Genomic DNA, 24,331 nt, shown 5'->3' on the forward strand with positions numbered 1-24,331 from the left:
ACGAGTCGACCGAGCGCACCCATTAAATGCCGCTGTATTCAGCTAAATCAGACAGCTATAGATAAAGCTGTGACATATAATCAGCGAAGTGTCAGCGCTTGTTTTAGCCGAGTAAAGTTTAAGGACGGACAGTCACTCACGTTTGGGGTCATATATTTTGAGGATGTGTTGCTAGTGTCGTCGAAATGTCGAGTTTCTCTAGATCTGCTCAGGTGAGCATACACACTAGACAGTCAGTGTTCAATCATAGTTTTTAACCCACGTTTTGAGTTTTACGTGCGTTGACTGTTTTGCGGGTTGATAGCCACACTGCTAGTTGTCGTTGCTACCGAGCTAGCCGCTGTTCTGTACCAGAAACGTCATAATAACTGAGCCCAAATATTATTTATGGTTAACCCATCTAAACCGTGAACATAAAGTCGCATTGTTATATCATTGTTATGGGATATATGTGGGTTAATGCTTAACCACTTCTACCGACTCGAAAGTTTCAGACCTGTGGGTTAAAGCGAAATGACCTACTACTGGACCGCGGTGATGTCAGCTTTAGGTTGGATAACAAACTGGAAAATAAATGACATAGAATATAAATCAATCATTAAAATTACTTAAAGCCATGCGTTACTATGGAATAGTTTTAACAACTTATTTGGATTGGGACTGTCTCAGTGTCTCCGTTCTGTCTCCTCTTGTAGTCCCACACTGATGAAAAGATCAGTGACATAAAAACAGATGTCTTCAAAAAAAAGCAACTTTAAAATAATCCTTCATTCATTTTATTATTTTTAAATAATTATTTATATTTTATTTGCTTGTGTGTTTCTCGTACCCTTAAATCTGCGATGGTCTTGTGTCAGTTAATTCCTGTTAATTCTTTATCCCTTTCTGCTTTCAGCAATGGGCAACCTTTGCCCGCTCCTGGTTCGTGATTGATGCCAGGATGCAGCCTCCTGGCAAGATCGCAAGCATGTGTTCCATTAGATTACAGGGGAAACACAAACCCATTTACCATGCAATCAGTGAGTACGAGCTGCCAACCTCCAACCCCAGTGTAAAGTTATGGCATAAAAATGGCCACATGGTGGCAGCAGAGGATAAACTTTAAAAATACCTCTATTCCTTCTCACTAAATTGCATATCCCATATTATTCTTTGTCGCCTAGAAGATCATTGTTTACTGTTCTTACAAACTATCTGCTGTTTTTGGTATAATCACTGATAGTCTAGTAGTATCTGCAACCTTCTATGTTTCTTTGTTATAACAGGGTCATTTGTCTCATAATTTCCAACCTAGCAGTAACCTTGATCATCTCTGCAGGTGACTGTGGTGACCATGTCGTAGTAATAAACACCAAAGAGATAGCTTTCTCTGGAAACAAATGGGAGCAGAAGGTCTACTCGTCACACACAGGGTATGTACCCACTTATCTCCTATGATTGTCCTGTTTTCTCTTATTGTTCTTCAATAGTCTTTAAAAACAATATATTAAACGCTTATGGGATGGACTTCTTGGATTGTTTGTATTTATTCGGAATTTTTATGTGATCGAGATGGCTTTCTTGAACACCGGTTGGAAAAAGCTGAGCTTTGACATTAACAACAAAGCTTATTGAAGCAAAAAAGGCGAGGTAGGACTAGATGTTTCTCATTATTTTTTATTTTATTCTGTTGTTTGAGCAAAACAAATAAATAAACTTAAATAAACAAAAAAATATCGGAACAATCCACCAACACAACACAGCATCTGGAGTGGGTTCGAGTTGTTTTGCCTCTATGTTCTGGACTCTCAAATTTGTCAAAATAAATAGTTAACATTAAATAATTATTTTTCTCTGCATAGAACTTCATACATTTATATTAGTGATAAGGGAATGTTTTTTTTCTTGAATATTTTTTTGTCATGCCTTTTATCTGCATACTTTGATTTTATCATATATGATTATTGTTAGTGGAAAAAAGTATGTTAGAGATGTTAAATCTCTGTGACCTCAGTTTGTTAAGCACAAGGTGAACTGACATAGCTTTTTTTTCTTCTAAAGGTATCCAGGTGGATTCAAACAAGTCACAGCTGCCCAGTTGCACCATAAAGACCCAAAAGCTGTAAGTTTTGTCATTCAGTATTTTTTCTTACGAACAGAAACAAAATCTCCGAATTGCCTCTGCCATCAAACCTTACACTGTGGATTTCTGTTCTAATGTATGTATGATTTTAACCCACACTCTTGGAGATTAGTATAATTTCTGTGTCGGCCACATGCTGTGAAGGCGTTTCATGACATTAATCTCTTCCCTCATATGTGCTGCTTGTGCACAGTAATGTGACTTGCAGAGGAAAGGGATTAAACAGCAGTGGATTTACAGTGGTGATGGTGATGTTTGGTGAAACCCTGTATGAGAATGTCAGTTCAGGGATAATTCCTGGGGTTTTGGTGAAATGGCATATTCACCGTTTCAGGGTTTATTGTGTTACAGGAAAAGCAGAGTCTGGCTTTTTACACACTTTGGTAAAATGAATCGAGAATTTTATGTGACCTACAAATTGTACTTGACAAACCCCGGGCAAAAGTAATAAAACACTGAGAAAGAACAACTCATGACCACAATATACAACATACAAACATTGATCAGGATTCTAAATAAAGAACTAGAAAGATACACAGGTGTCCATAAAATCTTATCAATTTCCATTCTTATTTGGAATCATTTTAACATGACAACTGCAACAGCAGATTGAGTGTTTGAAGTCTTTTTTCTTGTACTTTTTCCACTTGTGTAGGCTAATGAAATGCCAGCAAATTCCTGCTCTCCTGAAAGTATGTAAATGATCTGTACTGGTTCCCAATCTCTACTTTAAAAAACCAAGGGGAGACGTTTACTCTGCTATTGGCTCCCCGCTGCTGCAGGTTTGAGTCCGGGCTCTGACAACAGGCGTGCGTCCTGTTGGTGGCTTAATTCAAATGAGTTTTGGAGGGTTGGAGAGAGGAGCAGTAGAAATGGAATTTGACAGATGAATGATTTGTCAGCACTGCTTCTGACCAGCATCTCTGTCCAATAGCTCAGTCCAGTAAATCTGTCCAAGTTGAATTCACATTTTAGCTGCCAGCCCCATATTGAGAAAAATATGGGAAAACGTATCTAAGGTTGCTGAAGAAGGAACTGCCTTTTTTTTTACGAGAAACTGCGGGCTGACTGTGTGCCAAACTTTTCAATGTGCTTCCTCTCACCAGATCATGAAGTTGGCAGTGTACGGCATGCTGCCTAAGAATCTACAGCGGCGCACCATGATGCAGCGATTACACATCTTTGCCGATGATGTAAGTCAGTTGTAATCTCTCAGAGCTGACGGGTCTACACATGCTCCTCCTACAACTTAATCAACCAGGCTTATTAAGGATAATAATGTTATTTTTCCCAACATTTCCATTTCACTTGCTTCAGCTTTATTGTTAATTCTAGTTAATTGATAAATAATTAATACATGTATTTTAGCAAGATTTCTGTCTTTGCTGTAGTTGTGTATTATTTCTTTTCTCCATCTGTTTTCCCAGCTGCTGTGGCTGTTTGGACAATACTGTGGCAGCTCACTGTTTCTCATTAGTTGTGATGTTGCTATCGCTTTGTTTTGTGCAATTTAAATAATAATATTTAAATCTAGAGCTTTTTGGCATCTTTCAGCTCATTGTTTGGGTTCAGAAGCCACAGTTTACAGTTGGGGTTCACGCTCACTGCTCTCATCATCCTTGTTTCCAGATGCAGCAGGCAGCTGTTTTTCAGTCTGCTATTATAAACCAGCCATACATTTCCTGCTCAGCACTAGATGACAGAGCTTATGACTAACTGGGAAACATAGTGGAGCATTTTGCAGCTAAAGAGACAGATCATTTTCAGGATTTGATCCGAAAAAAATAACGATGTAATTTTGACATCGACCAAGCAGGTTATATTATCACCCCTGGTCGTTTGTTTGTTCATTGGTTTATTTGTTTCTTAGAATGAATTTGAAAAAAACTATTGATACATCTACAATATTAAGCAAAACTTGGTCATAGGATTGGACATGGGCCAAGAAAGATCCAGGATTTTTTAGTATCACTTTCCCTTCTGCTTTCCCAGGGAAAACTGCACGGATCTTGATGAAAGTCATAATTAGGGGAATGATTTCTATGAGTGTAATTTGGTGCAGATTGATTGAATCTAAGGGGCGTGTTGGCCCTCGGCAGCAGTATGCACTCTTCTGAGTTCCATTGTAGTTATCCATATGAGAGCACTATAAATGAATTCCACTTGTGTGTGTGTGACGGGAGAAGAAAGGCAGACCATGGGAGATTGTGGCTGATACAGATACCTGTCCGTTATTGTTGCTTGCCTGCCTTGATATTTGAATGATGTTGCGTCGCGTATATCATTAAATACTAATAGATTCCTGAGCCTTGTGAACGATTGCAGGTCCCATCTGCAATTCAGTACAGCGGAGATTGTGTGAAGAGATAGATAGCTGGTGTGAAAGAGTATTCTTAAAACTCTTTTAGTCAGAACTATTTGCCCTCTCCTTAATGTATCTGTGTTCACATGCCCACCTTTAATGAATATTAATGAGTGACTATCTGACAACCCTGGAGAGTGATGGACCCCGTTTAGAGTCTTTTGACTGAGGTGTTTCTATTAATGGTGTAAATCGTAACTTCTTTATGCCGCCTCCTTTCAATTCTTCTTCTCATCCCCTTTCCTTCCTTTCTTATTTATTTGTGGTATCCTGCCTCCTTCTCCACCCCTCACACAGGAGCTTCCAGAGGACATCCAAGCCAACCTGACGGAGGAGCTGCCTCAGCCCAGAAAAATCCCCAGGAAACTCAGCGAGTACACCCAGGAGGAGATAGACGCCTTCCCCAGGCTGTGGACACCGTATGTAGAATTACACACACAGTCTGTATTCAAACAGTTCAAAGCTTGAATATATGCAAACACCACATACAGTGCACATGTCAGTGATGCAGCACACCAACACAAATACGGGAGGAGACACAAAAACCTCAGCACACGCTGGATTAACCTGATCAGTGACTCATTTTCTATCTTGTTGTCTCCCTGTATGAAGACGTTTTGGTGATTGTGTTAAGTGAAGTGTTACACATTTATATAAGTCAGTCATCAGTGAAGAGAGAGAGACAGAGAAATACGTAACACACACACACAATTGCCACAGCTATAATATCTCACGTTAAAGTGAAAGTGTCATCAGGTATGCCTCGAATACTCTTTTTATGTCGTACATTGTGATAATGATCACATTGTAAAAACCATCCTTGCACAGTGTTTTTTTTAACTTTTTCTTATTTGTGGCTCAGTTGTCACAAGATGACATCAAGCTTAATGTTCCTTGGTAGAGGCTGAATCTCCTGCAGAGAAAATATAGATTTTAACGCCACTTGTATTCAATTGCCTGAAAGAAACATAAGACGACAATGGTAACTTCTACGGTCTTTTTTAGTTGCATGACACCACCTCACTTGAAAATTGTTTCCTCATCTTTCTTTCCTTTCGATCCCTTTTATCTTGCAACATATTGATTAATACAATGGCACACACAGAGCCATCTTTTTGTCCTTTTTATTAATGAGGAGAAGCCAATAGGGGGTGATGTTGAACTGAGAACCATCTCTCAGTGCTGCTTCTCTTTTCCGTCCTTGGTATTCCAACCGACCTGCCTCTATGATTCATTCATGACTGTCTGGAATATAGCGGATGGTCATGCAGTTGTATCTGTAAAAAATAAACGATGCTTTCAAACACTCTACAAGGACAAAAGACAAAAAGTCCGCGATAAAAAGAGAGACATTTGTTGTACTTTGCATTTAGAAGAATTACAGGATTAACTATCCTCAAGTGTTTTAAGAGCCCAACAAAGTGGCATTTAAATGTGGACTGTTGTCGACGTGACTTTAGAGTCACAGCAGGTGACGAGTCTCTGATAATTAACCAGGACAGTGCAATCTCTGTGTTAATGAATACGGGGGGTTTGCACTCGCCCACCGCTCCGAGCTCGTCAGTTGTGCAGGTCGTGTTGTTTTCACGGTCTTAATAAGCAACGTATGCCTGAATAGATCCAATTTGAAAGTGTTCCAGCTCCCAGTCTCAGTGGCTGGGTTGACTCTGACACTTAAGACGTAACATTTTTCATTATAACTACAAACACGTGTGGCTGTGGTGTGAATGATTGTCACTATGTGACGTGATGCACAGGGTGTCTGTTGGACGAGGAGGCACTTGGTTCATGAGAATACTGAATTATTTGAGCTTTTTCCCCCCAAGTTGACATTTTTATTTATTGTATTTAAAGTTTTAATCTGAGGGCTATATGCCAGCCTTTCCGGTGAACTTCATTGAAAAGCTTCTTGAATTAAGGCCATTGTAAATTTTGCTACCATCAAACATCACAGTCCACTCAGCTGCTGCTCTGACGATGTCTAGTACAGAAACTTTTCTCCCTGGCCCCGATGCCGTGCTCAACCTTTGAATATAAATAGTAAAATGTCACAAACGCATGTGGGGAGAGTTGGCAGCTCTCCACCACCACTCCCTGACTGTTTGGATGTAACCGGTTTCTCTGTGGGCTGTGAGGGAGAGCATCTTGTTATTTGACATAATCATATTCATGGCTTTTCTGAGTGAAGTATTTGCTGGTTGGAGATTAGACTGACATTGTGACCCGTGGTTTGCTGTTACGATAAAGTCTTCCTGTTGCATTTTCTCTGGGCTCGTCCGTTGTAAACATCATCGTGACGGGTTAACGGAGAGCAATATGTGATCCACCTGCTCAGCATTAGCATTCATCAATCTGGGGCTGCATGAATAATCTGCTTGATTGACCGTATTTGAACTTGGATCTCGATGCGATCTCTTAGATCAAATTTTTTACATGACAATAATTCTGCCGTGTTTGCATTAGCAACACATGACCCAACTGTTGCACCATGTGATGATCTGTACACAGGAAGACAGGAAGGCTTCCAAAGCAAAAATAATGTGTGTCATGGTGAAATAACAAGCAGAAGGATAAATGATGATGTGCCACTGCTGAGTGTAACATTTGACAGTTAATCACTCATGTTTTACTGTCACTGGCATATTGTTGGTGGCACCACAGCATTTGTCTTCTGAGGGAGTGATAAATAAACACGCCTCCGTTCCCGTGTGAGGCCAGAGAAGGTTGATTTAAAAGACTGTCGGCTAACGAAAAGGGTTTACGATCAAGGTTTACAATGTCGCATCGGACCATACCGCTTTGTATATAATGTTTTGTTTATATTGACATTCACATAATGAGAAGCAGGTACCCTGGCCGTCTCACATTTCATATCACATCATATGGTTTTTGTCATGTTGAAGAAAATATATAACGCAATTATAACTAGAAGTGCCCTTGGAGAGCACATACCTCCACCAAGGATTACATTACCACCTACCTTGCCATGTTGGAGAAAGGGGGAAAAAAATTCCAAAGTTTAATAGTTTTTTTTCCCTTGGATCACCCTTCCACAAAATGTCATGGAAATCAGTTCCGTAGAGTACTTCTGCTGACAAAAAAAAACAAACAAACAAACGGCAATGAAAGCAACCTTGTTGTTGAAGGTAACGATAATAACCAGAGAAGATGCTCAACAGTGGTCAGGAAAAAAAGTGATTCATATTTGACCAAAATTGTGCAATCCAGTTTTCACTGCTCAGAGATTGAGACTGTTGGTAAGCTTGTCCAAAAATTAAGTAGAGAATTCAAGAGTTTTGCCTTGTGGCTCACTTATTAGAAGCATCGAAGCGTAATATATTGCATCATAATCTTTAATGCTCTCTGTTGTTGATATATTTCTGTTTCAAGCAGTGACTACCCACTTATCAAGACTGAAACACAATCATGCAACTTTTAGGTGTCTCTTTATGTTGTGAATAATCGCACATGAGCGTGTTATTTGAACACTTATCAGGCAGTTTATTAGGTACATAATATGTATGTACATGTTCTACACAGCTAAAACTATTGCAGTCTTTAATATGGTCTTGCAATGAATCCTACATTCATGAATGGTGCGTGTTTGTGTGTGTCTGTGTGTGTGTGTGTGTGTGTGCGCGCGTGGTGATAAATGAGCCACCTCTTTTTGTTTACAGATCCAATCTCCTCAGCCAATCAGTGTGCTCAGGCCTGTCACTGTTTGGTTGTCAAGGTCAAGACAATCCTAGTTCATTTGAGAGATGGGCACTGGCCTAGTTAATATTCCCTCACACTCTGTCTTATTCATTTTACAGATCAAGTGTGTGTGTGTGCGTGTCTGGGGAGATGTGGTTTAGGTCATCAAGGGGGATGAAATCGTTACCCTTTATTAAACACAGTTAATATTCTCTCAGAAAATCCTTGGAGCAGGTGCAAAATGTTATATTATTATTGGATTTATTGGATGTACCCTCCAAAACAAAAAACAAAACATGTCTTAACCCTCAAACAGTCAGTCAAAATGTCCCCACTCCGTAAGGTCCATAACTGAAACTCACAAAGATGGAAGTAAAAGCACAAACACACACAGAGAGAACATCGACAACGTACTGCTGTAGTTGATAGCAGGGCTATTACATTCAATAATATTTTTTCTACTTTGTATCAAAACTAATACGGCATGCTTTGATAATATCTGTCCTCTGTAATCTCAGCTCGAAATTATAGGGAAAAACCCACAAAGAGGATGCTGTGTCTGGTCGCATTTTGAAAAGGGAAAACGATAGGATCTGTCTGGTTCCTTGTCTGTCGCAACTCCATGTTTTTCCTTGTAATTGCTTCCTTTTTCGAGACTTTTATGCCTCCCCATACTAATGTGTTGTCCTGCATTCTCTCCACAGACCTCAAGACTACAAGATGAAATGAAATCAAAGCTGCCTGACGCGGGCAACACTGAGGATTTTCACATTATTGCTTCACTGAACGCAACGGATTCCTCAAATGTATTCAGCCATGGTGCATGACCAAAATAGTAGTGTGAAAGTCAACGGCTACATTCATTGGATTCAAAAACACAAAAACTGATTTTCCCTCTTCAGATTAATCACAACAACAACACAGATTTTGTGCAACAGGCAACAGTATCGGCTTTTTTGCTCCTAAACCGGCATCAAATGTCGACTGGACTTGACTAAGTTGTAACACAGACGGCAACATCATCAACACAAAGTCTTTGTCACTTGATTTGGCCTCCACCACAGCAGTCCTGAATAATCAGCTTGAAACTTCCTAGCTTTGATCACAGAAAATGAGATTCTGTGGGTTTTTCTGTGATTATACAACCATGAAATGATCAGATCTGGCCCGAAAAAAATTAAAAATTGACATCTATTTGAGCCGATTCTGCCTTTGAAGGTTGGTGGCTTTGCAGCAAAAACCAATTAATGTGTTACCATGACAACACTCAGGCGATCAGTGTGATTTCTGTAGAAACTGTTCACTTTGGTCGGTACGTCCTGAGCTATTTGTTTTGTCAGTTTGCTTTAGATTTTCATATTGTCGTCTTTTCATTTGAATTGCAAAATAGACTAATAAACAATTTAATTAACCTGTTCTTGTAGTTGTTTTTTAAACAAATGAACTAAACACAATGTTGTAGTCTCATTACAGATTTATTGGTTATAAAAGCAAACAAAATACAAAATAAATAAGTTCATATTGTACTAAGGGGCATGGTGGTGAGACACATTCCTGATTAAAATTGTTCCAGTTTGACACTTAAAAACCTCAAATAGAAATGGGGCCAGTTCACAGATAAACTTTTAGTTTTCTTTAGTGCTTGTTGGTTTTTTTCAGGTTGCAGTGCAGGAGGGACAACATTTACACTTGTGGTTGAGTCCTTCCTTACTGGTGACACCAAGAAGCAGCAGACTGCTCGGAATAACGACTGGATCCAGGTATCCTTCCAGTACGACGTCAGTGGTCACCTAGCGAGAAAACGTTTTCCACAGTGAACAGGCCCAAATTTGCATAAGAACAATTAACAAAACAAAAGGGCAGCAACTCAAGACACATACGACGCTGATTTGATAAATTCCCAACAGGTCTGAGGGTTAAACCCCCAGAACAGACATGTTTGTAGAAACAGTATTAAATAAGGCAGAACAAAATGTAACGCAGGCCCAATTATCTCTGAATGAAAATAATTTAAAAGATAGATTTGTGTTCCACAGTCTTAAGGTAATATTAAACTTAACAAATTTGATGCATCTGCTTCCACATTTAATCTTGGGGGATTAACTCCTTTAATAGTTCAGCCCAAATACTGGTAAAGAGAAGCAAACGTCAACACAATACTGAAACAGAGAAATCACTTTGAAAAAAACATTTCAATATTCCTTTTATACATTGAAATACACGGGGGAAAACATAATTCATCATTATAAAAAGCAGCCTGTACAAATGTTGCCAGCTTCTCGTCCTCAATGATGTGAACTGAAAAATAATCTTATAGTAACATAAAACAAAAACGAGATGCACGTGTCCAGTTACACACCCACTGGTTGGCTCAAAGGAGACATGCAGCTTCACACACACACAAAAACAAACAAGTAGGGCTAAGTCCCGGAATCGTCTGTAGGATGGGAAGAAACAGGTCTTACCTTTGCATTACCGCTGAATGATGCTAACATAGATCAGGCACTTTTTCGGACCCCCCACCCCTCACCCCTCACCCATTTTTTACAGAGATATTGTACAAGAGTCCACAGAGATATTTACACTGTTTCACCTGTTGGAGAAAACTCACAGGAGACACAGGGGGAGGGGGGGCTGTCACTCCAGTTTCAGATTCTGTATGTCAGTGTCTGATTTCCATGTGTGAATATCAGGGTTGCGCACGTGTGTGTGTGTGTGTGTGTGTGTGTGTGTGTGTGTGTGTGTGTGTGTGTGTGTGTGTGTGTGTGTGTGTGTGTGTGTGTGTGTGTGTGTGTGTGTGTGTGTGTGTGTGTGTGTGTGTGTGTTGTGGCGTGCAAGCACTTTAGGTGAGTTCATCCTTCCTCTAAAGTCCTCCCTCCTCACTCTCCTCCATGACGACGACGACGTCACGTGAAAACCTCCTGGCCACGCCCGGCGACCTCAGCTCCACGTCCTCAGAGTGGGTGGGGCTCGCGTGGTAACCGCGGCGGCCATGCGCCGATTGAGAAGGTTGTTGCGGGTAGTATTGAGGGGGGTAACCGCGATGGTAATAGGGGTCCTGCTCTTCCTCTCCCCCCTCCTCCTCCTCCTCCTCCTCTTCTTCTTCGCCTCCTTGGTCGTTGTTGTAAGCCACTGCAGCAGGGTTGTACAGCTGGTTGTAGGGGGGATTGGAGGACTGGTAGCCACCGTGAGGCAGGGGTTGGACTGGGGTGGTGGGAATATTTTGGGTATGTATGAGAAGCACAGTAAGAATGGGAAGCATGCACAGATCGAAATTTGAGCTATACAGCAGGCTTAAATGATTTTAAGCAGCTATGGCTTATTATTTTTTTATCATTGACCTTGAGGAAGTTGGTTAATGGAATTAGAGGAAAATTGTGTCTCATCACATGCTGTCCAGATCTGATCGTTTTCCAGAAATGAAAACGTCACCTCTGAGACAAAATTGGGGTTAACATTTTAGATTTCCTGCCCGTCTTACAGTAAAAGAGATGTACAGATAGAAGAGGTTGGTCGGGTGAAGAGGAGGCCTCTGGTGGTGATCATCACAGCAGTGTATTGTTCGGGGAGGTAAGCTAATCGTCATGAAACTCACAGCTCAAGAAATTCAGCTGATAGTATGAATCCAGGTTCTCTTCTTAATAGACAATCATTTAGAATCAAGTGCATTCGGACTGACAATCTTTTCTGTATGCACGTGACCCACATTAGGGCTTTTAAATCAGGCCGTTAGATTTGTTGCCTTCAAAAATTCCAGATAATTTCATTCCAGAACCTAAATGTAAAAAAAAAACTGCTCCAGGGAGTAGAGGTTAAACCCCGGGGCCAGGAGTAATTATCCATCCCAAGAAATATGAAGGCCTTGAGGGAATCAGTTTCTTCAGTTTTTAATCTTATGGACAGGGCACAGAGTGAGGGATGGAAGGAGGTGAGCACAGGAGGAGGAGGAGGAAGAGGAGGACGGTCGGAGAATGCTCTTCAGTAATCATTCCCATAGTCCTGTTGAACTTCAGTCAGAAAGACGGCGAAATGGAGGGAGGGGAACACGGGGAGGAGAAGAGAGAAGATGTTACCTCATATCAGGAGAAAAACCCAACGACACCAAAGAGTTAAACCTCTCAAACCGCGCCGACACTGACACTTTTCCAGCTGTCGGGTTTGTGGTTTTGGAGATAGAAAAATTTGCCTTGGAACCTGCTTTTCTCTTTTAGAGAAAGAAAAATACACACACCATCACTAATCCTCACAATAAATCATCATGCTCAAACCAATATTAAGACATTCATATAAAAATGTTTGGGTAGATGGAAAATGCGCCAGATCTCTATTTCTCTTTCTGTACCCGAGAAAGTTCAAATAAAGATTTCCAACACAGAAAACAGAAGGACAACACAACAGTTGTAGACCATGAAGTAGACCAAGAAAAGCATGCCATGTGAGTAACTCCCAGTCAAACATTGGGAGGTGATGTCTTGCAGTAACACACCACAACTGCAGCGGTAAACCAGTAAACACGCACACACGCACGCACACGCACGCACACACACGCGCGCGCACACACACACACACACACACACACACACACACACACACACACACCACTCCAAATGGACTGGGTTTTCCCTCATTTGTTTTTGAGAGGTTTAAAGGGATAAGAGTAATAACAGTTATTTATTCATCAGAGTAGGACAAACTCGTAGATGCCCTTTCATGTACTTAATCTCCCTGCTGCTCCCAAATATTCCCAATGATGTTGCTCATTTTCTGGATGTCTATGGTATCAAGAGTATTTTTTTTCCCATTGCTCAAAAACAGGGAACACAGCCCATAATCTACGGCCCCAAATGACAGCTCGTCCAATTCAACCACACTGTACTGCTAATTAAAAAATAATAATAATTCTGAAAAGATATATTTTTTGGGATATGGATTTTTTATGCAAACAATTGTGTAAAGGTTTGCTCTTTTGAATCCAGGTTTTTCAAAAAGTCACAAAGATAGACAAAGCAACATTTGGGCTGCGGTTAAAGGAAGAATATACTCCAAACACTGTTGTTTATAACTACTTTTCTTCTTTTACGTGGTCCGGGAGGCTATCTCAAATTCTTGTATGGTCTAAAATGACGGACAAGACAGGAAATAAAAGGAAAAAACAATTATGACTGGAATCCATCTATATAGTATAAATCTGGTTTGATGGGTAATGTCTCATCCATCAGCTACTTTTAGCACGTGATATATCATCAGGACGACTTGTCAGGAGCTGTTAGACGTGTAATGCCCTTATTGTGATGGCCCAAGACAACGGACACATTAAGCTGCAAGGTCATCATCAGTATGAATATTCACAGATGCCGAGCGTGTGTGTGTGTGTGTGTGTGTGTGTGACAGCACATTTTATTAGATCTGAACACAGACAAACAGCTTCGGTCAGTGACACGGATAACTTCTTAATCCACAAGTGTGGACGTGAATGTATAAACGTCACTGTGGAACAACAATAAAAGCCAGATGACTTTAAGAGCTTTATGAGACCTATAACCATCCCAAGGGACAGCTGTCGCAGTGAAAACTATATTTCTAATAAAATAAGGTTTATAAGATGGAAAGACCGGGCATGATTGGACTGTTTAAGATGTTTATGTACATTTTTTAGCAAATATAACATTTGAAAAACTTTTTTTTCTTAAACACAGAAACTGTGAATTAATTCTTCCCTTTGCTATGAATAAACTCTTTTAAGATCATAAAATGACAGAATGTAATTAATGAACAGTTGTAAAAGGACAAATTAACTACAATTTAATTAATAAATAAACAACAACGTTTTTTGTGAAGTCTGGATATTTAGTGTTTTGGTTTAATTCGGGGAAAAATCCAGTCGAAATGTTATTTTCGTTTCAAATGCCAGAGCCTGACTTACTGTGAACACTGCATGCAGCTGCTTTTATCTACAGCAGCGGTGCCCAAACTTTTTTTCTGTCATACCCCCGACCGTGGAAGCCGGAAAACATTCGAGATGACAACAGTGTCATCGAGAGCACGTGTCTTTAGACACAAGAGACTCTCCTGCTTTACTGAGAGGGAATTCAGGAGCAGGATGAACGTCCTTGTGTTTTGGATTTTACAGATGTGTCCATGTTTTTTCTCCTAAAAATGTAAGCAACCCCCGCTGTAATGCCCCTGTCTTCTCCCAGTTTTGGAACCCCTTTATGAAATGTTGGTATACTGCTTGGAAATGCGAATTAAAGGGGGGTTGAATCGAAATTTTACAAGTAGCAGCAGGATGATGCTCACCTCCAACGTTGTATCCCAGACAAGAGTTCTGGTCGCAGTATCCAGGTGGGCCAGCTGCTCCGTTGGTGCCAGGATTCCCCGGCCGCCCTGCTGTCCCCGGGTTACCAGGCCGACCCGGTGGGCCCTGACTGCCTGTCCGTCCTTCACCTGGCAGACCTGAGGATGGAGGGAAAGAGTTAAAAGAGTCAGTCGTCAATATACATTCGATGAAACGGCACCAGCAGTGTGACACCTGGCGGGAAGGGGCAGAGGAAGACAGAGACGGGGGGAGGAAAATCAACGGAAAATGTGCCACCCAGGGTAAATGATGTCACTGTGCTGTCACCTCTTCGATCTCTCCTAAATCCCCCTCGCTGCTGCTGCAACAACATGACAGAAAAATATTAGGGGCTGGCAAGTGTTTGCTCGTCATCTCTGGATATGGGAGATGATAGTGAATTTCCCGAGGGCGGGCGTTGGAAAAAGAGTTCTTAGCTGAAATTAAGCCAGAGGCTTCTGTTTTCTGTTTACAGCGACTCACTTTAGGCAGTCAGCAGAAATATGAAATCAGTATGTTGAGGGGAGTGTGCCAAGTGCTAAAATTATCATCCCACAGATATTGCAGAAAAAAACCGACGGGTGAAGACAGACAGCCCCTGTACCGCTCTCTCAGAAGACATTTCCTTTCTCATACAATGAAGTTTGTGGATTTAAAAAAAACAAAAACAGTTTTGGGATCATAGAAAAGTTTCCAGGGACTTTTGTCAGCTTGTTCTGTGAGTATTGATCGCACAACAGTAAACAGAAAAATCCCAGCCCTGCGGCGACATATTTTCATAACACAAAGCTCAAACTCCACACAGCACTCAGGGAAATCGATACAGAGAATTACATTCGTCGTCCGAAACGTCTGCTTGCTTTTTCTCAGAGAGATTGAACTGATGGCAGACCCCAAACAGATTAGGTTTTCGGTATTAATTCTTTTGTTTGAATATTTGAAAACAGTTTTGGTCTGGTTCCGAGGGACCACAATGAAAAACACTCCGCAGACAGTGGTCACAGGCTGAAAACGCAAAACAATGGTGAAAGATCATATTTGATGCGGCATCTCCACCGGTTATCTGATCACTGAGGCAGGGTTCAGTGTGTTGTGCTCTCAGGAGGGCGTCTGTGTTTGTCTGTATCTTACCTGGAGGTCCATGCGGTCCCCGAGGTCCCTGACTCCCGACCCCTGGACTCCCCCTCTCCCCCTTCTCTCCGGTCAGACCTGGACACACACAACGTTCAAAGAGATCCACATTCAGGGGAAACTCCCACTTTTGACATTTTGGGTGTAAACACAGCTCCACAAGGTCTTATTAGTCAATATTACTGACCAACCCAGCAGTGGAAAGTAACCAAGTACATTCACTCCACCACTCAACTACAATTTTGATGTACGCAACGTATTTATATTTTATGCCATTTCTTACTTTTACTACACATTTCAGGACATTATTGTACATCATCTGTATATGTTGATGATCGGTCTAATATAATGTGATGATAAACACAGTTGGCTCTGTGCTACTGTGTAGTTGTGCTTTTATGCCTGTCTTAATCAGCTGCATCGCTAAAGAGGAAGTAAGACGATTTTACATTACCCAAAAAAAGAAATAGAAAAAAGAAAAATCTCTCCAGTGGCGGCATCACCTCGTGTTATTCTCTCTACAATGGCTAACTACCTACCTGGCTCCATTCCTCTGTGCCGGACAATATTTATTTTTACATGGAATCCAGTTGGTTAATTTGACTGAAAAGTAATGAAATACCACCAGTTAAGAATAAAGACCATCTGTGATAATAACATGTGTAATTTTTGTAAGCCATAAATCTTTTGTAACATTTGGCCTACTCTGGTTTCATTTCAGCCTGTCAAACAGTAATATATATATATATATGTGTGTGTGTGTTTGTGTGTGTGTGTGTGTGCGTGTGTGTGTGTTTGTGTGTGTGTGTGTTGGGTCATAACATTAAATGTTATTGGGCAGAATCAAAGGTCTGAGCAGGGGATGAGGACGTGACCGCTGGACATTTCCTGACAGAAGTTCAACTGCTCTCAGCTTTCCTAACCCTCTGTGTGTGCAGGCTCCTTCAGTGTGTGGTTCTTTTTGTGTGGGTTGCATGTTTTAGTGATGAAGACGGAGCCTCATAAAGGCTGTTTCTCTTCTGAGGGCTCGTGGCGGGCCAATGACCTCATGGATATTGGAGTTACTGTCTTCTGGTTTGGACTGAACCACGTGGGAGCTCCGACCTTCACCGCGAGTCTGGCGAGTCAGAAAGCAGCCCACACCACGAATTACCGCAAACAGGCACGTACGTTCAAGCTCCAACTGTAGAAATGTTTCTCCAGTTCTTTTCAGAGTTAAAGCCCCTAGAGCCGATAATGGCGGTGCACCACTTTCCATAAATAATGCTTTTGATTATATGTACAAAGATGCCGCTCTCACCAGCTAGATGCTTCTTTTGAACATAAGGGTTTATTACAACAACACGTTTATACAGTCAATAACCATATTTATCCAAATAAATGGCTCCGGCTGAGGATTTTTTTTATGCCATTAATTCAGAAGGCAGCAACAGGAAAGAAAGCGGAGATAAGTGAAACGATATTGAGACAGCTCCAGATCATCTTGACTAACTTTTCAATTGAAATTTAGTTCTTTTAATCTTCACATTATTTTTGTTTTGCTTTAAAATGGACTCAATATTTTCCCTTTATGTATTTTGTTGAAAATATTGTTGCTGGAATGGCCTGCACACATATCTACATTCACTATAGTTGTGTTTGAAAAAAGGGGGAATTAGAAGACACTGAGGCATTTTTAATTCCACAATTGTGCAAATATTGGAAAGTGTTTGGATTAGATAATTATACTGTTGAATCGTACATTCATCCCGTCTCTACTCATAAACACATCCTTAGACATTTCCCACTCTCACCTCTGTCTCCTGGTCGCCCATTCTGGCCATTGGTACCAGGGAAGCCTGGTCTGCCGGTCGAGCCTTGCTCTCCCTGGGGTCCCGGGAGACCTCTCCTACCAGGCTCCCCTGGCGGTCCCGGTACTGTTCGGACTGACAGCGACGACTGGACGGGGATCTGGTTCAGTATGGAGTTATAGCGAGACAAATGGCCTGCAAGAGGTCGAGGCACAGGACTGATTTGATTCTGATCAAGAATAAACTTTTGTTTTCAGACAGTTTGTGTTTTTGTATGATGTTTAAGCAAAAATCTGATATAACAATAGAGATATAAATATATATATATAATGACGATATAAGAAAACTTTTGCCTGAAGATGTCAGACATGTTCAACAAAGTCTTGCACTTGTGTTAATGTGTAGACACCACTGATTACTCACTCTGGATGAGCTGTTCACACACTTGCCGTGCGATGGCGCGGACAGCAGCTTGGGATTGCACGTCACCCTTGGGAAAAAACAACAAACACACACAGAGCTCACAGGATGTGACATTACAACAACCACCCAGTGGACTGATACCACTTTTCTATTTGAGCAACCACAGAAACACAAACTTCCAGACCAGTGGCTGATAAATTGGTGGGCGTGTGTGTTGTGGGTGTTTTAATGAGCGTGCTCCACCTTTATTCCACACCGACGCCCCTTTTATATAAATTGGCCAAAACAGATAGCTGAGAGCAAAGTAGAGGGCATCTATAAATTAGACATATAAACCACATGATATTAATCAAAATTTCGTTAGATATAATAATAAATGACTCTGAAATGCGACTCACCTGGAAGTTGCAGTAGGAAAGTGTACACACAAACTGAAATGCTGACGTCTTTAATAGAAAGTGTTAAGGCCCTTTCCTAGTTGGATTTTTAAAGCGAAAGGTCACCATCACAAAAAAACCCTTGTTAAGACTTTCTATGTGGTACAGTAACTGCTGGAAAGTACTAAAATGTCTTTATGGGTGTCTTCATCGATATGTCAGCCCTGTGATAGACTGGCGACCTGTAGGCTGCGATTGGTTCCATCCCCCTTGTGACCTCAAAAGGATAAGTGCTACAGCTCACGGCTGGATGGAGTGTATGAACATCTTGTATGGCACACAGGTGAATGACAGACTGAAGGATTTTATTAGATACTTACATTAATGAGTGAAGAGCCTTACTGGATATTTGGACTTTTTGGGAATTAAATTGTAACTGATCCTGATACTGATGTTTTACCTAACATTTCTGACATGCATTGTGGGTAATGTAGAGCATGGAATCCATTGATTTTCAATTTTGACCCTCTTTTCAAATGTGTTTTAGAGAAAGTGCTCCAGATTGAATCCTTCTTGTGTAGATGTGTCACACGAGTTGAGACTTTAAAGCGAACTCGGTCGCAGCCCTTAGATAAGATGCATGTTTGGTAACATTCACAAGTGCAGTTGCCTAAATCAAAGTGGCCTCACTGCTAAGTGATGTTTATAGTGTTTGGAAATAATTCAAACGCTGGCCCCCTCTTCTATTGCCTTATCATCATCGTCATCACCACTCAGTCGTTTGATGTGACATCTATTACTGTGTATAGAAAAACGAATGAGGAAAAAAGCTATTTAATAAATGTTTACTTTTCCCCTGTTCGGTTATTACAGTATAAATCACTGCGGGTCTTTGAAATGAGTTTCAGGGTGGATGCACATTAAAAAAAGTTTTTAAAAGCTTTATTCAAAAAAATTCGGAAAACAGTAAATGTGTACCGGGTAATTGATTGATTGTCGGAGATTTACTTTGGCAAAATAACAACGTTTTCACAGCAAAACGGTGCAGTAAAACCTGATTTGATCTAAAACAGTGTTGGAGGTGGGTGAGTGGAAAGACTTACTCTTTCTCCCTTATCGCCTTTGGTACCAGCAGGACCCTGGAACATAAAAGCAGAGGAGGAGAATAAACATTTGTCCGGGATGTGTACTCTGAAATAGCCATGCTCATCTCTCTTTCCCTCTCTCCTTTAATGCCCCCACACCATTATTTACTTCATGCCTCTTCACACACACCCTTTCTCCACTCGGATCTAACAGCTGGTAAAACTAAAAGACTTTGACAATGCGGGTCCAGGATCTTTGTGTCGTAAAGACAACACAAGCGTCAGCCCCAAAGCTATTTGTGACCACAAGCACACACTCAAAAAAAACTGCCAAGTGTATGAAGCCTGTGAACGCATATCACAGTGTAATGCCCTTCGATCCAGACGCACCCAGATGTGCTGATGTGCTGAAAATCAGTTTGATGATGTTACAGCTTTTGAATAAAGGGCTGTTTATCTTGGGGGAACGTGTCCTTGAACACTGACTGGCTCTGTGTGTGTGTGTGTGTGTGTGTGTGTGTGTGTGTAAAGAGAGAGACTTGGCATATCATATGCATATAAGCAAAGATAGAAAGCCTGAGCCAGAACTTGACACAGCTGTTGAATTGGAGCGCAGGTCTCCACCATAAAAGTCTCCTGGATCCCCTTTGTGTGTCAGCGTGGCTCTCCCGAGTCTTCATGGGCACATAAGTGTCTCAACTGTCTTCTTACAGTGATGTGGGAAAACTGAATTAAACTGTTGTGAGTGTATCTCTCTCTCTTTCAAAAAAAAAGCCCCAACTGATTTCTGTTATTGATTGATCAAAACGATCTTCCCGTCGTGCCCTGTATCTGTAGAGTCTGTCCAAAGTACAGAGTAGATGTTTTCTCAATCAAAATGTTTTACAGTTCATCCACAGAGGGAAGTATGTTCATGATGACTTTCCTCCTGCACAGCGCTTCAGTGTAGGACTGATAAAACAGTCAGGAAGATTGTAGTTTATTTTTAATTTTCCTACACTGGCAAACATATGGCTGCTCACTACCAAGTCCAGCAAGATAAATACATAGAAAAAGGCATGTGGTTGACTCATTTAGAAACAGTGCTTTGTCCAGGATCAACACACACTTTGACTGCTTGCCACACACTCAGGAAGTCACCAAGCGCGATGACAACCTGATAAACTAGTGAGGCCAGCTGTAAATGCAGAGGCATGCACGTCTGGCAACAACCGCAGTGAGTCCTGGCCATGCATAGGTGGGCGAAACAGTAGCTTGAACTTATAAATGTAAAATTCAAATTTCTAATCAAGGTCGGTCACATCTGGCTCATCAAAAGAGCTCACAGAGATTTTATCCTTCGCAAAGATCCGTACAATATACTCAAAGTAAAACCTGTTCTGTGTTATAAAGTTCCCTGAATGTTGCTCTTGATAGACACAACAGAACATTCCCAGATGTATCGTGTCCTTCCTGAAAAAGAACAGTTTGGGTTCCACGTCAGATGCTAGCCCGCAAGGTCAAATCCACAGGGCTTGAATCTTTACATCCTGCGCTGCCTTCAGGGGTATAGGTCCACTGTCCTTGAACAAACTCCTCAGTGCAGTGTCTTAAAACCCACTTGCTTTAAAGCATAAAAATGTTCTCTTGCAGCAGCAACCTGCCAAAGGGTTGCAGAGGGTCGGACGAGAACTGAATCATCAATTTAATGCCGAGCTGGAGTTTGAAAATAAAAATCGAAGTAGTTTGAGGAGATTAAAACTACAGATTGTCCCTTTGTGTGTGGGGGGGGGGGGGGGGGGGGGGGGGGGGGTGTCGGTAAGTGATTTATAGCTCCCTCTCTCTGAGCCAAACTTTGCTGCTGGCCTGCAGAGCTGACCCGAGACTAGATTAGCTGTCACCAGCATCACAGCATCATCTGTTCCAGTTAGCATTACACAAGGTTTGGAATCCAACATCTTCTCCTCCATCCTTTTCTGGGCTTGTGTTGTGACACTTGCACATCTCTCTTCTCCTGTTGCAGAGCTGAACAAAGCATGAGTCACTGTGCTCTCAGGATTAAAGTTAAACCGCAACATTTTGATTTTCAAATTGTTATTTATCATTTTTCAAAAGGTCACAGCATGAGTGACTGAGATATTTCTTTTGGATAATCTGCAAAGATCAACTTTGTAAGCAATACTAGTACATGGTAGGTGTTATTATGATTCAAAGCCAACACTAGCAGGCTGGTTGCAGTTCCAGAGAACGGAGATCAGAAAGTAGAACAGGACAAGGAGGAGAAAAACAAACACAATCCAAAGCATGAGCTCCTTGTCAGTGTTTCAAATGAACCACAAGGTTATTTACATTCAAACAAACCTAAAAGGGCTGCGCCTCTGTTATTGTTGTTCCCTGAAAGTGCAGGGAAGCATGACAAGAGAAAAAAAACATAGAGAAAAAGATAAATCGGAAGGAGAAGAGGAAGGGAGAGGAGGTCATGTCCTCCTTGTTCCATTGTTAAATTGGATATGTTGTGTCAAACTCCCCAGAGCAGATTCAGAGTGATCATGTGTGAGAAACAGTTCACCGTCGGCACCACAGGCGCTTTTGTAAGTGAACAAACCAAACATGCATTTTAAGTTCCCAGTTTGTATGAGGGTTAGTTGACATGGTTCACGTCAGGTCACTGTAACACATCAGCCGTGTTACAACCATTTTCCTGGCCCACACAGAAAAAGCAAGTTCTGTGTCTCAAGCTTATATATGAGACACCAACCTTGACAAAATAAAAGGAAACATTTTCACTCACGGGAAGTCCTTGATCTCCTTGGGACCCCGCTGGTCCACCTGGTCCTGGAGCTCCAGGGGCCCCCGGGGCTCCCTGAGAGAGAGACAGGTAATGGGAGAAAGAGACAGAGACAGAGAGGGAAGATGAGCAGCACCATCAGTCAGTCCCTTTGTCAGGTTGAGCTGCCAAAACAAATGATGCTGTGAAAAAAAAGAGGAGACTTACAACCGGTCCAGAAGTCCCTTGTTGACCTTGTGGTCCAATATTTCCTGGAAGACCCTGTAGGAGCGATAACAACTCAGTATATGAAACTTGCACTTTCATAATTGGAGGTTGAACTTTGTTTTGCACAAACCCTTTGTAAGAGGCCTGAGGAATTTCCTGCAACTAAACCAGCAGTAACACTGTTCTATTCTTATACAATTGACATCCAGGCCACTGACAGGAACCAAACTCAGCAGCTGCTGCATCGGCATCGTCTGCTGGTTGTCGTCCAACCTCAATCGGCCAACACCTGACTCGGATCCAATGTTTGGTTTTACCTCTAGACAGACTGTACAAAACACAGGTGCGTTCTTCAGGACTGTAGGGATTCTCACTGTAAGACTGTTGACTTTAACATAATCTGTACTCTAGTGGCCTCAAGGAGTGTGAAACCATCAACTGTAAATTCAACGTCTTCTCCATGACGCTGCGGTTTGAGCAGAACATGCAAAAAGAAATTGAAGCTTCCAATTCAGAAGCACATATTACGATTCTGTGGGCCAGTTTTCTGAATGTAATACATATAACAACATGATCATGATATATAATCACGCGATGATGGTTGTATGGTATCTGGATATTTATGGGTCACTTAGATTGAACAAATTCATTGGCATTAATACAGAGTTTGGACATAAATCTAGGAAGGTTCTGGAAAACAGCTAAACCTTTCATTTTTAGTTGGATGTCTGTTGCACTTTGTGGTCGCACATTCAGGATGATGGCCTTTCAACATGGACATTCCTTATATGGTTCTCAGTTTTGCCTGTGTGAGGTTACAAGTCATCAATTAAAAACAATAAAATGACAAAAAAAATTAAGTATATGACACAACTGAATTATGGAATGTGCAGACCACTGCAGTTTTGTATTTAGGCCGTTATTCAAGATTTATGTGTTTTTAATTGCACATACAATTTCAATCCATTTGGATTACACAGATTTAACATGAACAAACTAATAAACTTAAAAAGATTTTTAAACAAATATGCTTAATTAATATTGAATACAGAGATCTAAGTTCTTGTGAATTTGAACAAAATTGGATTTATTGATTGTAATCATATAAATGTGGTTCTTACAGTATGTAATTGGGTTCATTAGAGCTATTACACACATTTAACTCTTACTTGTTTCATTTATGTTTGACTGACAATTATGCATCAAATTAAATGTATAAATTCGTTTTTGTTAAATCTGTGTAATCCAAACAGATAGATATTACATATGCATAATGAATAAATCTTAAATATTAGGCCGTAATATTTTTGTGGGTGCTGCATGTGTGTTGTGTCATGCTTATAGTCTCTAATCCCAGTCAGTAAACAAACGAGGTATGACATTCTGCATCTCAGAGTGAGGGAAAAGACACGGGGTGTTGCATCTCAAATGCTCACCAAAGCGGATTTGTGAAAATCTCATGTGAAACTTCTTTACCGTACAAATGTTTAGCTGCACAACAAAATCTGCATTCTGTACACACATGGCCATGACCTTCTCTGAAAACTCCTCAGTGAGGGTCACTCTGGAGTCACGTAGTGAACCCTCACCACGGTCAACCCACTAAAGGGACCTTAGCTCTTACAAATACTCCAGTCGCCCTGCGTCACACACGTATTCTTACTTTGAAATCCCTCCAGACTGAGCAGGAGCATGTGCGGAGCACGAATCATCCATGGCAAAATAAAGGTCACAGAATTCCCTACAGTGAAAAAGACAAGCATTTGGTGGGGCACGGGGACAGGAGTCGGCCTGTTGTCCCACCATAAACACTCCTGTAGAATCACACCAGAACCCCCAGTTGTGGAAGTATTTGACGGACGCAGATTATCGATCCAGTGCTGGGGCATGAAGAAATGTCAAAAGAACACACACACGCTCACACACACTCACGCACGCACGCACACACACACGCACAGACTATATTATATTTCAGACTTTTTAAAAAAAAAATCTTTGTTGGAGATTGTAATAAGAAGTTCAGTCTCCTCTCACAGG

General features: G+C 41.2%; 2 protein-coding genes across 9 annotated transcripts in view; one reads left to right on the top strand and one right to left on the bottom strand.

Moving 5' to 3' along the window:
* The first annotated feature begins 71 nt into the window (after nt 1-71).
* mrpl13 (mitochondrial ribosomal protein L13) lies at nt 72-9,591 on the top strand. The gene is made up of 7 exons (XM_035629646.2): nt 72-212; nt 896-1,019; nt 1,319-1,412; nt 2,041-2,101; nt 3,229-3,315; nt 4,782-4,903; nt 8,885-9,591. The coding sequence occupies exons 1-7, from the start codon at nt 186-188 to the stop codon at nt 8,907-8,909; spliced, it is 540 nt and encodes a 179-aa protein (XP_035485539.1). The 5' UTR covers nt 72-185; the 3' UTR covers nt 8,910-9,591.
* Nucleotides 9,592-9,636: 45 nt separating this feature from the next.
* Nucleotides 9,637-24,331, bottom strand: part of col14a1a (collagen, type XIV, alpha 1a) — a 107,986-nt gene continuing 93,291 nt past the window's right edge. For 7 of the 8 annotated variants that reach the window (XM_035643844.2, XM_035635877.2, XM_047332685.1 and 4 more), the window contains 8 exons: nt 22,295-22,348; nt 22,091-22,162; nt 19,339-19,374; nt 17,859-17,925; nt 17,439-17,630; nt 15,646-15,723; nt 14,478-14,633; nt 9,637-12,187 (listed from right to left, as the gene is read on the bottom strand). In XM_035643844.2, the coding sequence (XP_035499737.2) occupies nt 12,159-12,187; nt 14,478-14,633; nt 15,646-15,723; nt 17,439-17,630; nt 17,859-17,925; nt 19,339-19,374; nt 22,091-22,162; nt 22,295-22,348 (684 nt within the window). In that variant the 3' untranslated portion in view covers nt 9,637-12,158. The remainder of the gene's footprint in view (nt 12,188-14,477; nt 14,634-15,645; nt 15,724-17,438; nt 17,631-17,858; nt 17,926-19,338; nt 19,375-22,090; nt 22,163-22,294; nt 22,349-24,331) is intronic. The other variant, XM_047332688.1, reaches the window with a different exon arrangement.

The sequence above is a fragment of the Scophthalmus maximus genome, chromosome 1, assembly GCF_022379125.1.
Source record: "Scophthalmus maximus strain ysfricsl-2021 chromosome 1, ASM2237912v1, whole genome shotgun sequence".
NCBI classification, from domain to species: Eukaryota; Metazoa; Chordata; class Actinopteri; order Pleuronectiformes; family Scophthalmidae; genus Scophthalmus; species Scophthalmus maximus.